Raw genomic sequence first — 16,317 nt, forward strand, 5'->3', positions numbered from 1 at the left:
GCTTGAAGCTATCTCACAAAAATAATTTTAACAGCACCACCCGTGTGCATGGAAACTCTCCTCCTCATCCTCCTCCTCGCACTTTCACACAATGTTAAAGCACAGACAATGAATTCCTGCCTGTGAGTGCTATGAATTGTACCTTGTGTGAAACTAATGTGCTACTTTCTGTCTCCATCCACATTAATATATTGCTCAGCAAATTGCTCAGTTTGGCTTGAAAAGTAGAGTTTGCTCGGAGAGGTGAGGGATTCAAGTTGCTGCATAAGAAAGAACAGACTTCACAATAAGTATTCCCCATTCAGCAACAGGGCAGAAAGAATGCAAATTACTACTGTTATCCCTGGCCATGAATATCATCAACACTACTATTATATATACACATCTTTCATCCCTGGAGTTTGCATTCAAAAGACATTATCCTGTTATTCATCAGTGAGGTGTGAATTATTGGCTGTTGCCTGACAAAGAAGTAATCAACTTGTCCCAAATCATTTTGGTACAAACATCTCCTGAGCCTGTTACAATAATTAATCACCCAAGACTTCAAAGCACAACATAATTAAACCAAAGTTTACCACAAACAAAAACCTTTTGAGCTATGAGTTTTTATGAAGGGCAGGGGTGAAGTTTTTTTTTCCTCTCCTGAATTTTTTAAGGAGGAGGGTGTGGGCCCTAAACGTCATTCCAAGGGAGTTGCAGTGAATGTGGACTTCCCCAAACTTGAGTTATTGGAGTTGGATCAGTCACTGGGACAATGTGACTTTGGTGTTTGGGAACGTCGCGCATGATAATAACAGAGTAGCTCTCTTTCTTATGCTAGGAATATTTATTTTAAGACTGTTGTTAAGTATGAATAACAGACACGCAGAGATGGACTGGTGGTGGACAGTTTTCACACTGCTTTTGAATTTTCAATTCACTTACGGGTCCCCCTCCTCTTATGACTTGTTCCACGGGTCTGCATACACTGGAGTGGTACACAGACACAGAAATAGGTAAGTATCTGTTTTTTAAAATACTTTTTTTGGCAAATCATTTTAGCTTTTCTGTTTGTTTTCTTACATCTTAGATACGCACGCACGGGCGTTTCTTTAAACTTATGTTTGGCATCTACGCAGTTGCCAATAAAAGACAATGGCTTTCAAACTTTTCATCGATCGGAATGGCCTCAGATTTCAGCCCTTTACAGTCACATATAGCTTGTTAACATCCACTGTGCTTTTTATCAGCCTGGGACTAAATTTGGCTCGAGATTGCCAGTGTTGCCAGAGGTGATAAGATCCAGATAAACACCGGAATGTAGCTGATTACTTCAATCTCTCATCTACAAGAAACCATTAGTGCATTTCTAACTGGTCTTTAATAACTTAAAATAGGCTAATGGGGAAAAATATTGAGAAACCATCACTGAAATGACGCACCCTCTTTAATCTTAACAGTATTCCTCTATAATGCGTCTTATGTATGTTGACGCTCATCTCTGCCTCTCTCCTCAGGAACTGGTGCGCCTATGTGGTGCACAAGAACGTGAGCTGCGCCGTGAAGGGGGGTGTGGAGAGCTTCGAGGAGCCTGTGATGGCCCCCTGCCCACCCTACCAGCCCGACTGCCAGCAACAAGTGACGTGAGCATAGGGAGCAAAAGGGAGGGGGTGGGGTGGGGGGTTGAGGGTGCATCTTTTTGATGTAGGCTATGTGAGACATACTGGAGTTCTGATACAAAATATATCTGGAGGCAGGAATATTCACAGTGGCGAAAGAAACTTCACTGGCTTGAACCTAAAAGGATCTGATTTTCCAGCAAGTTAATGAGCCCAGCGAATCAGGCTGATTAAACAGGAAATGTGGCCTCAAGTTAATGAGGACTAGCTGAAAAAGAGTACAGCATAGTCAAGGTTAGTTACCCTAAATGACCCTCCAAGTTAAAGCAAAGGTTGCTAGCCAACAGCAACATACCTGCAATAGTTTCTGCAGAAAATACAGTAGGTGATAACATACCACTTTTTGTGTTATAATCTGGTATGTTGGTGGTACGCTAAGAATATATGCATGTTATTAGAAGGACACATTTTCAGGAGAGTTGTCAAAGTTGTTGAATTTAACTAGCTTCTCTCATATGTCTGATGACATCTCCTTTTCAGCATATTACCATCCTCTCAAATGCCTAAAAATACTCGACTAGACTGCTTGTGCTGTTCATGCTCATGGGGAAATGGAGAGTTTGTACTTGGTAAGAATCAGCACTCGAGCCAGTCTATTACAGGCTTATGTCTATAATCGATTTAACTAAATAAGTGAACTACTGGGGACTGCAGACTTTCCAAAATCATGAACGTTTACAAAAAATTAAAAAGTGAATAATTGCAATTGACTCAATATAATAGAAAATGAATCTAGGCCAGACTTTTCTTTAGCCTCTTTGATTTATCACTTTGTTTGTTTCATTGGCTCCATGCGTAAAAGTTTTACTTAATCCAATCATTTACACACGGGAATGTCTGTTTTGGACAAATGTTATTTTTTTTAAATGATCATAAATCTGTTAATTGTGTTTGTTTCAGTGTTCAGTTTTGTTATCACATTCTTGCACATTGCACACAGCTGTTAATATGTCATTACTGGGTTTATGTCCGTAAATACAACTCATTGTTCTATTGAAGCTGTTCATTATAATTTTAAAAAATAGACCCGAAAGGTCATCTAGGGATAAGAAATATAAATCAAGTTGTATCCGGGAGCTCTGAATCCACAGATGAACAGTTGTGAACAGTGCATAAGATTTAATAACAGTGTGTATCTCATGCAGTACCAGTGAAAAAACTGGACACACTTTTTCATTAAAGAGAATGGGAATGTGTGTCCAAACTTTTGGTACTGTATGTGTTTATCTGGTGAGCATTTTAAGATGTGACTGTTAAACATCGGCTGAGTATGCCATGCTTTTTTATCAGTGAGGGTTTTTCTTGCCACTACTATTTCCCTTCCATTGATATGATAATAAATCCAGTCCAAGTAATACTTATGATTTACGCCCATATCTGGAGTCAAAGTCTTTTAATATAAACCAAGCAATCTGTTCCTTCCATGGAGTACTTGAATGGTCTAAATGGGAGTATCTAGTCCAGTAACTGGTGAATAACAGTTGTCATTAATTCTGTTATGGAAGATGTTTATGCAATTTCTTTCTATTTTGCTGTGTGAATTATTGTTAGCTCTGTAATGACACGCACAAGAGCCACTGTGCTGTGGAAAAGATCACTGGAAACGGATTAATCTTAGGTAACAGGAGCACATTTCCAAGTTTCTGTGTAAAGCAAGAATAGCTGGCAGTGGGAACAGACACCTTGGATTTTTCCACTTCTATGTTATGATTAATAGCATTGGCTTCATACTATGTCATATCAGACTGAGCCTTTTGCATACGTATTGATTGTAGTCACAGGTTTCCAGTTTTCTTTTCACCATTAGTCAAGGTTGAACTAACACTGTGAAATTTGGGAAATGTGCAAAGATGATTGTTTAAGTCGTCAGCTTTCCAGATGTTCCTCATGACATGACCCCTGCCTTCAGGGAAGTGATGTCATCTATTGTTTCTTTGGGAACTGTGTTTGCCTTGGCTAGAAAGTAGAAATTCAAAAAACAGGAGTCATCAGCTATACAAAAATATATATACATAGTTGTGTTGGATATATAATTCAGTGTGATCCATTTCATATTTGTATTTGTTTGTATGAATGGTAATGACAATTCTGACTTGTTTTACAGATTCCAATCTCGGTTTCGGCCCACATACAAGATTGCCTTCAAGACAGTCACAGAGTTAGAGTGGAGATGCTGTCCTGGTTACCAAGGTCCAGACTGTAAAGATTTAAAACCACCCCCAGACCGACAATTAGTGCAGGGGACACAGCCTTACCTCCCATCAAATCCTGTACATACAACCAGACACACACAGAGTAAGACACCATTTTCTTCTGTGCTTTTGTCAATTTATACTAAATTTCTATGTATAACCAAATGTTCCTACGTTCCAGTAAACCACCATAGTAAGCTAATACAAGAGTGAGTTATATGTTTGGATTTATTAGTAAAAAACTGAATTCTTTGCTCATAGGGCCAGAGCGGAGAGAGACTGGGCACCATGAGACGAGGCACGGTGGTACAGATAAGGTGCGTCTTCTGGAAGGTGAAGTTCAGCGCTTGTCTCAGACAGTACTGGATCTCCAGTCAGCTTTGTCAGGGTTAACCACCAACCTCCGCACAGACCTGCAGGAAGACACAAAGAAGATGATGGAGACACTTCTCAGCAACATCCGCCCACCAGACACACCCACAGCCACAGACACAGAGGAGAGCCCAGCAGTACTGGATGGTCATCAGGCTACCAGAGGTGGGATTGCTGGAGAAAAGGCCATAGAAAAAATAGTGGCCCGTTTAGATGATATCAACAATGCATTGAAAAGCAAGGACGAAGCTTTGGAAGACATTAGAGGAACCATGTCAAGTCATGAGGGGCAGATTCGTGTCTTAATGGATGCTTCACAATCTCAGACTCCAGCAATGGTGGAGCTTGATGTTATACAGACCTATATTGATGGAAAGCTTGAGAAACTGAAGAAGGAGTTAGACCAGAATGTAGAGGAACACATGGCCAAGCTACAAAGCTCATACAATGACAAGATTCAGACCTTGCAGAATACTTGTGAAAACAGCTGTGACAAAGGTCTGGTCACCCTGACCAGGCTGGTGGACAGCAAGGAGGCTGACCTGAGAAAGGAGATCCGGTCACTGCGCCTGGACATGGCTGCGGCAGATGGACCTGTACGAATTCAGAGGCAGACAGATCCATCCAAAGAGGGAGAGGATCACAGTGACCACAAAGACTTGTGGCGTGACATTGATCGTATTGCAGAGGCTCACCGCATCCTGAATGTCCGCATTGACAACGAGTTGGCGCACCTGTCTGCACCTCGGGAAGACAATGACTTAAGCCTACTGATTGAGGAGCTGGAGGCGCGCATAAATATCACAGAACAAAATGCAGAAACTCACTGTTTCTATATAGAAGAGAAGCTGACCCGTACAATTGCAGAAGAAGTGGCAGCACTTCAGCAGATCCTGGATGAGCGTCTGAACAGCATGGAGGACCAGTTTACAAACATGCTGGTGGAAATGAGCAACAAGTCCTTCCCTGGGATGTTTGGGGAATCCATGGATGCCATCCAGACACAGGTCAACAACAACAAGTTCCTCCTTGAGGGTTTGGATCATAAGGTAAATGCTGTTGGAGAGTTGTGCTCTGCAGGATGTTCAGCCTCAGGAATAACTGTAGGTGCAGAAGCCTCATCAACCACATTTAAGGGTGTAGAACACATTTTGAAAGACCTGAGCCGGTATAGGAATGAATTGGATGTTATGAACACAGATGTTAATGCAAACACAGACAAGCTCACGCAACTGGAAATCCTTCTTAACAGGCAGTCAGATGGGATTGAAAGAAGTTCCAAGACGATGGGAGACTTCCAGAAGGGATTGATTAATCTCCAAGATAATGTTCTTGGTCTGGCTGGTGCTGTTACTGGGTTAAGTGATTCCTTGAGCAAATACAACCAAGATATGTACAGAATAAACTCAACATGCTGCCAGGCTGAGCAGAGTGGCACTTGGAGTCCAGTTCCTCGTGGTCAGGCAGACGCCACCAGCCATCAGGTGGAGGAGCTGAAGAGCAGACTTAATACACTCAGTAAACAGGTGTCATCTGAACTGAGTCAATGTAAACAGAACACCCAGGGTGTTTCCGATGGCATCTCTGCTGTAGATGGACGTGTAACCAGACTTGAGAAGGTGTGTGGAAGGTTAGACGGGATTTCTGCTAATATCAGAGAGCTGAAAGATGGGCTGGAGAGACATGTTGGCGGCCTGCGGGAATGTGTCAACAGGATGAACGTCACCTGTGGAAATTATGGCGCAGACATCGTCGTGATGCAGAATTCCTTGCAGAGTTTCCAGACACAGCTGTCTGCGATGGCCAAGCACGTTTCTAAAGATGTGACTGCCAAGGAGCCAGGTGAGTTGGTGATTTCATGACAACATTAGCTACCTGTGGTAAAGGAAAATTACAGGAATTATCAAGGTGGTACCAAAGTTCTCATCTAACCCTCAGTAAGAAAGCAAAGAAGTGTATTTCCCAAAATGTCAAACTATCATAACAGTAATTAAATATAGATTATGATACAGTTTCATCACTTAAAAGTCCTTTGTCATACATTTATCCATGGATGCCCATATTAGCGCAGTAAGGCACTGAAATGAGCCAAAAGAAGTTAGATAAATACCGACTAAATACACACTCTCCTTTTTTTCCAGCTTCCTCTCTAACTTCCAGCATATGCGTTTATCAAGTGTGATTAACATCTGTGTAAACATAAACTTTTCCTGAAGATAATCCTCCATATAATGCATTCTACTTGCTTGGTTTACATGGGGGCTTGGAGGGAGGGATCAGATCCCATGAATGGCTAAAGGGTATTTCCCGGAGTGGGAGGACACAAGTTCACTGGGCCTCTCCTGCTCGCCTTGAGTATGTCATTCAATATGTCCCGGCACCAAGAGGCAGAGGCCCACATTGGAAACTTCCTGTGACTTAGATTCATGTTGTCCTAAGAATTCCCTGGTTTTATTGAAGGGATGGATTGAATCTTATATTTTTACATCACGAGTTCAGTTTATACCCCATTCTCAGCCCCTCCTAACAACTGTAATGATTTACTTGCACTTTCTATGCCTTATTTCTCCCTTATGTAAAGTTCAGAACACCCGAGTAGACTGTTTCGTCTTTCCCACTTCCTTTATGAACATGTTGAGCTGGTGGTCAACTTTCTTGCACTGTGACATAGCTTTTTCACGCATACCGCATAACTGCAGACCTCGACCTAAGCTCCCAGTCACTTGGTATACACAAGCACATACATACTCTCTCACACACAACACAATACACCTCCCTGCCTCCTTTTCTCCTTACACATACCAACCTCCAGAGATTCCCGTAGGGTGACCTCAGTCTGATGTGTAGAGTATGGTCCTCATTAAGGGCCCTGACTCACTGCTGGAGCCAGTCTTGATGGAGAGGGGAGAAGCAGGGCTCCACACCCAGGACCAGATGCTTCTACTACCCCTCAGCTGTGATGTCATGACTGGGGCCCCAATCGCTGGTGCCTCCCTTTCTTAAACCGTTGTCCAAAACAATGGTTTGATATGGACTTGAGGAGAAAAGGAGGGCAGATGGATTAATGGTTTTGGGGTAGAGAGACGGAAAGCGTGAAGGCATTTTGTATTCCATTTCACTCTTTGCCAAATATGGCCTGTTATTTCCAAGCCATGACTTTTTATTTCATTACCTTACATGGAACATTATACTGTACTTCTGCCCAGCATTAAATCAGAATGAACTGTGCGTACTGCAGCAGGATTGTGAAAAATGTTTGTCAGGTTTCTCACTTTCTATCTATTATTAAGAAAGCCCCAAACTTTTTCTTGCTTTTATTTGTAAGGGATGGCTATGTTTCTATAGTCTATATCGTGATCCCACAAGAAAGGGAGTTTGGCTGTTTGGCTGCGGTAGCATGAGAATTTAATGTTGGAAAGAGAGAAATAGTCAAAATAGAGATAAAACATTTCCATGTAAATCCCAGATCTATGGGTGTGGTTGTGGTGGTTGAGAGCCTTACTGAAATGTTTCCTCTCTGTGTTTGAGCTCATATTCTCCACACAGTCATATGAAGACCCCGAGGAGGCTGCGAACAGATGAGGTGTTGTAATAACATAACTGAAAGATTAACTGGAATAGCTTTGTCCTTACTCAATGTGACTGTTGAATTGTGTGACTTGGTTGCAAAATGTTGGCACTGCTTCACCCACAGCAGCTGCTGCAGCAGAGGTTTGCCGTCACAGTTAGTGTGTGTGTGTTTGTATGTCTCTGATACATTATTTTTAATTGAAACATTGATGTATCAAAGTCATTTTGAAATTGGAAGAGAGCATGTTTTTAAACTGCGTTAGTAAAGGTTGTTAAGAAATGTAGAAATATGGAAAATTCTTGTTTTCAATGAGCTTGAGTGTGTGTTCCTCATTCAGAGGGTGACTAATCAAACTTTTTTTTCTCACTGATTTTTTTCATTCGATTCTCAAGCTGTTTTTTACTACCCCCCCTTTTTTCTTTGGAGGGGATCCCAGTCTAGCTCAAATCACTTCCTCGTCATTTCCTTCTCTCTTATCTCTGAGTTTCTCTCTCTACTCCCTCATTGCTTTCTCCTTCTGTCTATTGTTTTTCTTACAATTTGTCCTTCCAAGAGTACCAGAGGACTTCTATTTTCCCTGTCTCTCCACCCTGTCCTGTAAGTTTCTATCGACAGGCGAGGCCTTCACATACAAAAAAAAAGAAAAAGAAAAGGCAGTTGTATTAAAGCTTCAATATAATGAATGCTTTGATTTCATGGATCAATGCTTTGCAATTGATCATCCTGACTCTATATTGGAGAGACAGGCTGAAGGAACTGTCGACTGTGATGAGGGAATACAGGAAAAACAAGACATCAAAGGCTTTTTGAAGTCGAAGGGTGTCTGTTGGGAAAGAATGGAATATTGTATTCACCACCACTGCACACACTGTATATATTTAGTCAGCACCAGAAATCCAAGGGGGGTGCTTTGACTGCAACAGTCTCCCTGGAGAGGTTTGTGAAGCTGCGAGGTGAGGTGTTTCCATCTTTGACCCAGCAGCCCATCTGGAAGTCTTCAGAGGAGAATGGACCCAGATACACAATGGGAGTCCCTGAGGTTTGCCATGCAGTGCACAATTTGAACCTCCCATCATTAATATCACTGGAGGAGAATTGGGTGGAGGATCAAATTGTGTCCATGTGCGTAGCTAGAAAGGCAAAAGGAAAAATGCATGTCAGAATATGAGCAGTGCATGATTGTGTGTGTGTAACCGCCACACCCTGCGCCGTGCCCCTTGACACTATTTTCCATCGCGTGATCGGCTTGTCTGGTGCAATATTCCTTGACGTTTTCAGACACCTTCCAACACTCAGGCACTGTCACCCGAATCTGTGGAGGCAACACTGACTAAAGCACACAGCCCCCCTGCAGTATCTCAGTCTGATGTGAGCAATAACATCTGGGTTTGGTGATGCTCTTGGTTGCACCAGAGCTCATGTGTATGTGTGCGCCTTTCTGTGTGTTTTTCGACTTTGTGGTTGCCCCCTCAGTGAGACACAGGCTGAAAGCTCTTGGGAAATATGCACTCAGGCAACTGGCGTCCTGATGGAGGCATTGGGAGGAAATGAAGAAGAGATTTCTGATTATCTCAGTAAGACATGATTGCTGGGTTTAATTTGTTTTTCATTATACATGTGGTTTCTGAGTAGCTTGTGGTATCATTTGCTGTAAGAAGGAAGAATTTTGCTGATTGTTGATGATGTTTTATTTGATAAGGACATTATAGCAAACTACTTTCACAATCCAGTGCAATGGGAAGACTAATTCAGCAAGATTGCTTTCAGGTACTTTTAAATTGATGGCTTAGCCACAGAATAAGTTCAATTTTGATTGATTTTAATATAGTAAAGCCAAAATCAATTGTTATGATTATTTCAAGATGCTAAAAATGAAAAAAATAATTTAAAAATGTACTTTCATTCTTGAACTTAGAAATAGTAGTTTGACAAAGTAGTTGGGACGTCCATGCATGCATGCTAGCATGCTGTTAGCATTTAGCTCAAAGACTGCTCAAAAACTGCACTGTGCAGTTTCACAGAGCTACTAGAATGGCTGCAGATTTATGTTCTTGTTGTAAAAAGAAGATATTTTTGTTCAGGCAAATTAGCGAAGAGGCGCTTGCATCTGCGAATCAGCTAAAAGTTTTTTCGTTCATGCTTCAGCGCCCATGGCTGATTGTCATACCAGCTGCATCCAATCAGAGTGAGATTGCTTATTTTGTTGCGGGTGTCTTTATAGCATCTTGTTGTGTTCTGTCTATAATTTTAACTATAATTTATCATTGGCTTCAGAACATCATGCCAAAGGGCTGCGGGCATAAATTAGCCAACTGGCTAACACTGCATATTTACAGAAACGTTAATTAATGTGCTTTGTCCTTATAAACAAATACATTATACATTAAATTATATCTATCTATCTATCTATCTATCTATCTATCTATCTATCTATCTATCTATCTATCTATCTATCTATCTATCTATCTATCTATATAGATAGATCCCACACCATAAAGTCCACAATATATATATATATATATATATATATATATATATATATATATATATATATATATATATATATATATATATATATATATATTGTGAATATACTGAATCTAAATACAGTAACAACATCTCGGACACCTGCTTGGGAGAAGGGGTTGACACAAAGCAGGTAGTGTAATTATTTATGTCATTTGTCCCCAGGACACTCGTACAGCGTCTATGCTTACCTCAAAGGCCCAGGTGATGTCTGTGCCTTCAGGGGGTTTGACAGGCAGCCAACTGGTTTCCGTTCAGATGGTTCTCGTTGCCTAGAACTCTAAAACTCAAAAAACGACCGCCTGCTTTGCTTTTATGAAGGGCAATAATGGTATCAGCTGGGAAAAAAAGCTCTGAGGTGCAGTGCAAGCCAAGGCTAATTTGGCCTGTCATCAGAATACAAGTCGTTAAGTGAGAATTCACAGGAGAAGGGAGGTGAGGAGTGGGAGAAGGGAGTGAGGAAGAGGGATTTACACAGAAGAAAGTAATATGAATGAATAATAAATTGATATAACTGACTTTTTTTTTCTCTTGCTTTCGAAGGAATGACCCTCAGACCCCAGGGGCCTGTCTCTTCGCCAGATTCAACTCCAACGAGAACCAGAGTCCAACAAATCCACATACCACTCATCTTCAATCCACAGCAATCTAGCCCCAGGCAGCCTCACAATCCCAGCCAACCAGTGCAACCCAACAGACACACAATCTTTATCGGCCAGCCCTCTAGCCCCCATTATCCAGGCCAACCCAGTCGACCCCTCGCTCCGGTACAGCCAGTGGTGGAGACTGGCGAGGCAGGACCGCCAGGATATACCCGCAGGGTGACTGTGCGGAGAGGGTCAGAGGACTCGTCTAGCGTGCCAGTCAAAGGGTTTGCTGGAGCACCAGGTGAGGAGTGCTAATGGTGATGATGGCATTTGAGTTACACTCACACTCAGATGTTTTTCTCTTATAACCAGTATAAATCTCATGTTTTCTAATTTGTATGAGAAGCAAAAACAAACTTTGTTTTCAATCAGTGTCAATCAGGAACCATTTGTGGCATAAAATCAGAACCTAATGCAGGGAGTCTACTTTCAACTATTTTAGGGCTGAAAATTGAGTCTGTCATTACTGCCATGACATGAAGGAAACTTTGACATCCTGTGATAAATGTGGCAGCCAGAGCGAGCCAGCATTACCACATGTGTGACGTAATTATTTATGTGTTCTTCTTTCCAACAAATATGATATACAGTCATCTAAATTAATCAGCAATGACAAAATTTGGAATTGAGCCTCTGCCTTTTTTTCACAACATGGAACCAAAAAGGTTTAATTATCCTTTCACATTATAATTTTTTTTTGTTTATCATTTCTACATTGGATTCCTATACCAGAAAAAGGTTATTAATGGAGGCCGACTCAAATTGGACAGAACAGACACATATTTTGCCAGTTCTGGACTGAATTAGTATAACTGGACCGCATGTAGGAAGATTAGAGAAAATGACAAACAACAAAAACAAAGGCTTTGTTTTAGATTTCACATGGGCATATTTTGGCAGAAATGGAATACAGAACATCCTACATTAGTCTTGCTGTTGTTGTTCGGTTCCTATTTGTCTAACCCAAGAAAAAACAAACACAACAATCTTCAGGCTTTGATATCGACTACAAAAATGTTATTTGTTTAAAATGTTCACAATCTTTTGTGATTATATGGCTGTTGAAGCTACAGCTACAGTTTTATTTGGACCTCCAACAGCACAAATACCTGCAGGTTAAAAGTCATTTCAAGGTTCTGTGGAAACTTTCAACACATGAATCTGCACTTGTGAAATCATGTACTCCAGATTATAATTTGTTTTGTTTTGATTTATACTTTCTCTGGGAAACTATCCCACAGTGTTTAGCCATAATGTTCAAATGGAAAACAAGCAACTACCTCTGGCAAGTGTGTTCACTAAACCTTCTCCTCAGATGATGATAAAACATGATGTGTTTGTCATCTGTTGCTTTTGCAGGCTATCCTCATCTGCAGCCTGAGCCTTCCAAGCCTCAGTCAAAAAGCCGTCGAGGTATTGTAGCAGTTAATTACCAAGTTAAATTGCATGCATCTACAGGCTTTGCTCTTCCACTACACTGGTGTAAAAAGCGGAAAAAAGCTGTGAATAATTTTGTAGCATGGGAGTATGGGGGAGTGGGATGTGTTTAGTTTAAAGACGTGTGGGTGGACTGTGAAGGGAATACTTTAGTTCGGCTGCAGGCGCTTAGCAGAAAGTTTTACCCTGGGCTGTGTAGCAAATGTTACATGTGGTGACGATGAAAAAAAATGGCATATCCATTTCTTTTACCAATCCAGAAATGCACATATATTTAATTTAATTAATAAATTCTGTATGTTCATGTTCATGGGCTTCTGGTTATGTTTTAAAATTAGGAAATAAACTTGGAAAGATATTGGCAGTGGGGTCCAGAGGGGTTCTCCCCCATAAAAAAAAAGTAATTTAAACCAAATTTCCAATATTTCTACACCATCTAACCTCATGGATTAAGTCAAGAAACCTACACCAGTCAAGATAAATTAGATTGAGGCTGCTGAAAAAACTTTGCTAACGTCCAAGCTTCACTTTCGAATCCTGTCCGATAAGCAAGCTAACATTAATGGGACGGACTGGTTACGAAATGGTGACGAATCGGTTCAGCATTTTGGCAACAGAACAATCCTACTTTTAACTGATTTAAAGTTTAGCTGGAGTGAGTTGGTCCGTTGCAGAAAAATAGTAAAATGATCATTGATATAGGCTGCTTAAATATAATCACCTGATTGCGGGGACTGTATAAGTTTATACGTTTTAAAGGGACAAAAAGTAGGGTAGCAAAACCATAACTTTGCTTCCCCTATCTGAATAATGGGGATGTATTTGCTCCACTTATTCCATTGCTCAAACCTGTATTCATGTTCAACTCACTGTTAATAATTTATCAGAATGACATGTCTTTAAAAAATAAAGCTGTGATCCCTCCAGCTCACAGCAGCGATAATAGGAATGCATTATAACTGGTCACTTTATTTGTACCACGTAGCTTCGGTGGCATTCAAGATGCCCTGGAACCTGTCTCACCAAGCTCCAGTTGCATCACCAGGTAAAGTCTATTTAGAAATCATGTCCCTTACTCTGTGTGGACGTATGAAAAAAGTTTACAAGTCACTATTTTGCAGTTAACCATTATTAGACCCAGCATAATAATTTTAGAAGTTTATATGATGTTGTTTCAGTTAAGTGAGGTAAGAGTAATTTGTGTTTAAAATGAGCCACTTACATGTACATTTCTGGGTCCAGTTTCAGTAGACAACAGCGCCTTTGCAGATCCCTTTTCCTTCTCTGCTGGCCTCACTCAGCAGCCCTTCTCAGGAGACTTTGGCATCGTCCGCTTCAACAGAGTTCTAGTCAACGACGGTGGACACTATAGTCCCCAAACAGGTACTCCTGATGATTGACATGTACTTGCAGGGTATGACACGATGCGGGGGTTTGGATGTTCAAAAAAGGTATCCATCATTTAACAGCTGCTCCTTTTCCCATGATCGCATACTTCTTTCATTATGTTGCTAATACAAAATATTAGTGTATAGGATTTAGTGGCATCTAACTTTGAGGTGGCAGATTGCATGAATTATGAATTATTTTTACACTGCTACTTTTACTTTTACTTATTTATTATATAAGTTCTGAGTATTGCATCCACAACTCCAACCCAGTGAAACAAACAAACAGACAAACAACAAACATGTCAAACGTGTCTGTAGTTATCAGGACCTTTAAATGTGGGTTAACAAGTTAACATAATGCTAACTCGCTAACATGATCCTGTTAATCTGTGGTCATTTTGAGTTACGGTTTTATTTTATTGTATAGAAATGGATTTTAACTCAATAACTGACATTCTCTCGTTTTAAATCATCAACATTCAAACTGGTGCCCTCAAGAAATTGTTACATTCATATGTGAAAATAAATTAATGGGGATCAAATCCACATCAGAATAACTGATTCTGTATTTCTGCAGATTCAGGATTAAGGACATGTTGCTCCGATTTACAGCGTCAGATACATTTTAAACCAGCTTTGGAGAACTAAAAATCTAAGTGTTAATGGGTTAGGGCCCACAAGAAACAAACATGACAATCTACATCACCAGACTGTACACATTATTGATCATATGAACACTAAATTGTTCCCTTTCTTATCTCCACAGGGATCTTTACTGTTCCACTGGATGGCCGATACCTGATTTCAGGCCTGCTGACAGCAAAGCAGGGCGACCGCATAGAGGCCGTCCTGTCCGTGTCTAACCGCAGCGTCCAGAAGCTTCAGAGCTCAGCGGGGCCTGTGGCTGGCCAGTATGGGAGCTCAGCCAGTGGTAACTGCAGCTGTGGTGGTTCAGTGTCCTTCAGTCTGATCCTGCCCCTGAGGAAAGGAGACCGCGTAGGCCTGGTGAGGACCAGAGGCCAGCTGGCCACCACCGAGGCCAGGGAGATCCTCTCCACCTTGAGCGCCATCTTCCTGTATGCACCACAGGCCAGCAGATAGCTGGAGCTCAGCTGGCCAGTAACAGCAAAGACTGAAACTGGACTGGAGGAAATGTGGAGGAAAACATAGTTATCACTGTTTCGCTGTGATGCAGCTACTTTACCGAGCAGTGTGAACATTTTCAGCTATAAATGCCAAAACTTTACTCTGTTACAACCCTTACATACTGTTCTGACCCTTTACAGTATCCCCTTATAATTAGTCTCTATACCACAGTTCAATCATAAATATTTCAGTCATTTATAAAAGTCATTAAAATCCTTAATTGAGCTTTCAGAGAGTATATTTGTTAGGTTTTATATGATTTGTTTATGGAGAAAAAACATTCAAAATCACACTATTATGGTCCTATGTTGCCTGAAACAGGAGAAAATAATTTCAAATAATGTCATAGAAAGTGAAGAATGCAACATTTCTGAATGGGGACTTTTTTGGTCAAATTGAATCCAGAACAACCTCAAAAATGTGCATCAGCTGCACAGACATTGTTGAAGTACTTCCATTTACATACATTTTGTATATTCACTGTAGGAAAAGCCACAACATTTCAGCCTAAAGTAATGTCTTCAGTGTTTTGACGTAAATTTGACCTGAACAGTATGTAAGGGTTAAGAATCACTTTGCAATTTTTAGCTATTTGCCAAAGATGCCTGAACACAAAAAGCAGGATTTGTTTCTAATATATTTGATTATCACTTTTCCTTTTTGGATGTATTGTAAATGTCTTGTGTCAAAGTGTCCATAAATTAACATGAAACTCATAAGATTTTTATTATTTTAACAAAGACATTTCTGAGAATCAATATACAGTATGATAAACCTACAGTATCTGTGGATTATAATGTTTCAATAAAGTGTGATAAATCACCTGTAAGCATGAGCTCAATGCTGTGTAATCTACTCTAAAGAGAAATGACTGATGATTAAAAAACAGAGGTTTTAGCAACACAACAAGCTTTTAGTAATGTTTCAGAGCTGGCCAGCTTTAGAAACTACACTAAGAAAGAAAGGGTTAGAAGGCTAAAACCCCCATTTGGGTCATTACGTAAAGTGGGTGTGGATGAAAAATTTCGCCTCTTGTCACTCCTGAGAATTAGAAAAATATTGCAACAGCAGAGTGTAGGAACCAGTGCGTGAATTTGGTCTTCAGTTCAACCTCTGTTAACCTTAAAAGGAGGCAAATGACAAAAAATACAGACTTCAGTTAACCAAACACCCATCCTCTGACTTACTGTTTTATAAGTCTTTAATGTTTGTGTTATTCATTAAAACAAACTGATATCTGGACTGACCTAAGGAATTGTAACAGCAATAATCTTTTTCGTGCACTTAAAAATAAGCAACAGGCTAAAAGTTACTCAACTTAGCCTGTGGTTACTGTTGAACTTTTTGACTCCCGACTCCGAAAAGTTCAGCACA

The 16,317-nt window shown here is 40.6% G+C and overlaps 1 protein-coding gene across 1 annotated transcript; it reads left to right on the forward strand.

Moving 5' to 3' along the window:
• Positions 1-719: 719 nt before the first annotated feature.
• Positions 720-16,104, forward strand: emilin2a (elastin microfibril interfacer 2a). The gene is made up of 9 exons (XM_062429421.1): positions 720-998; positions 1,500-1,625; positions 3,766-3,956; positions 4,115-6,067; positions 10,866-11,210; positions 12,329-12,382; positions 13,392-13,451; positions 13,649-13,789; positions 14,564-16,104. The coding sequence occupies exons 1-9, from the start codon at positions 817-819 to the stop codon at positions 14,896-14,898; spliced, it is 3,387 nt and encodes a 1,128-aa protein (XP_062285405.1). The 5' UTR covers positions 720-816; the 3' UTR covers positions 14,899-16,104.
• The last annotated feature ends 213 nt before the right edge of the window (positions 16,105-16,317 follow it).

The sequence above is a fragment of the Scomber scombrus genome, chromosome 11 (assembly GCF_963691925.1).
Source record: "Scomber scombrus chromosome 11, fScoSco1.1, whole genome shotgun sequence".
NCBI lineage: Eukaryota > Metazoa > Chordata > Actinopteri > Scombriformes > Scombridae > Scomber > Scomber scombrus.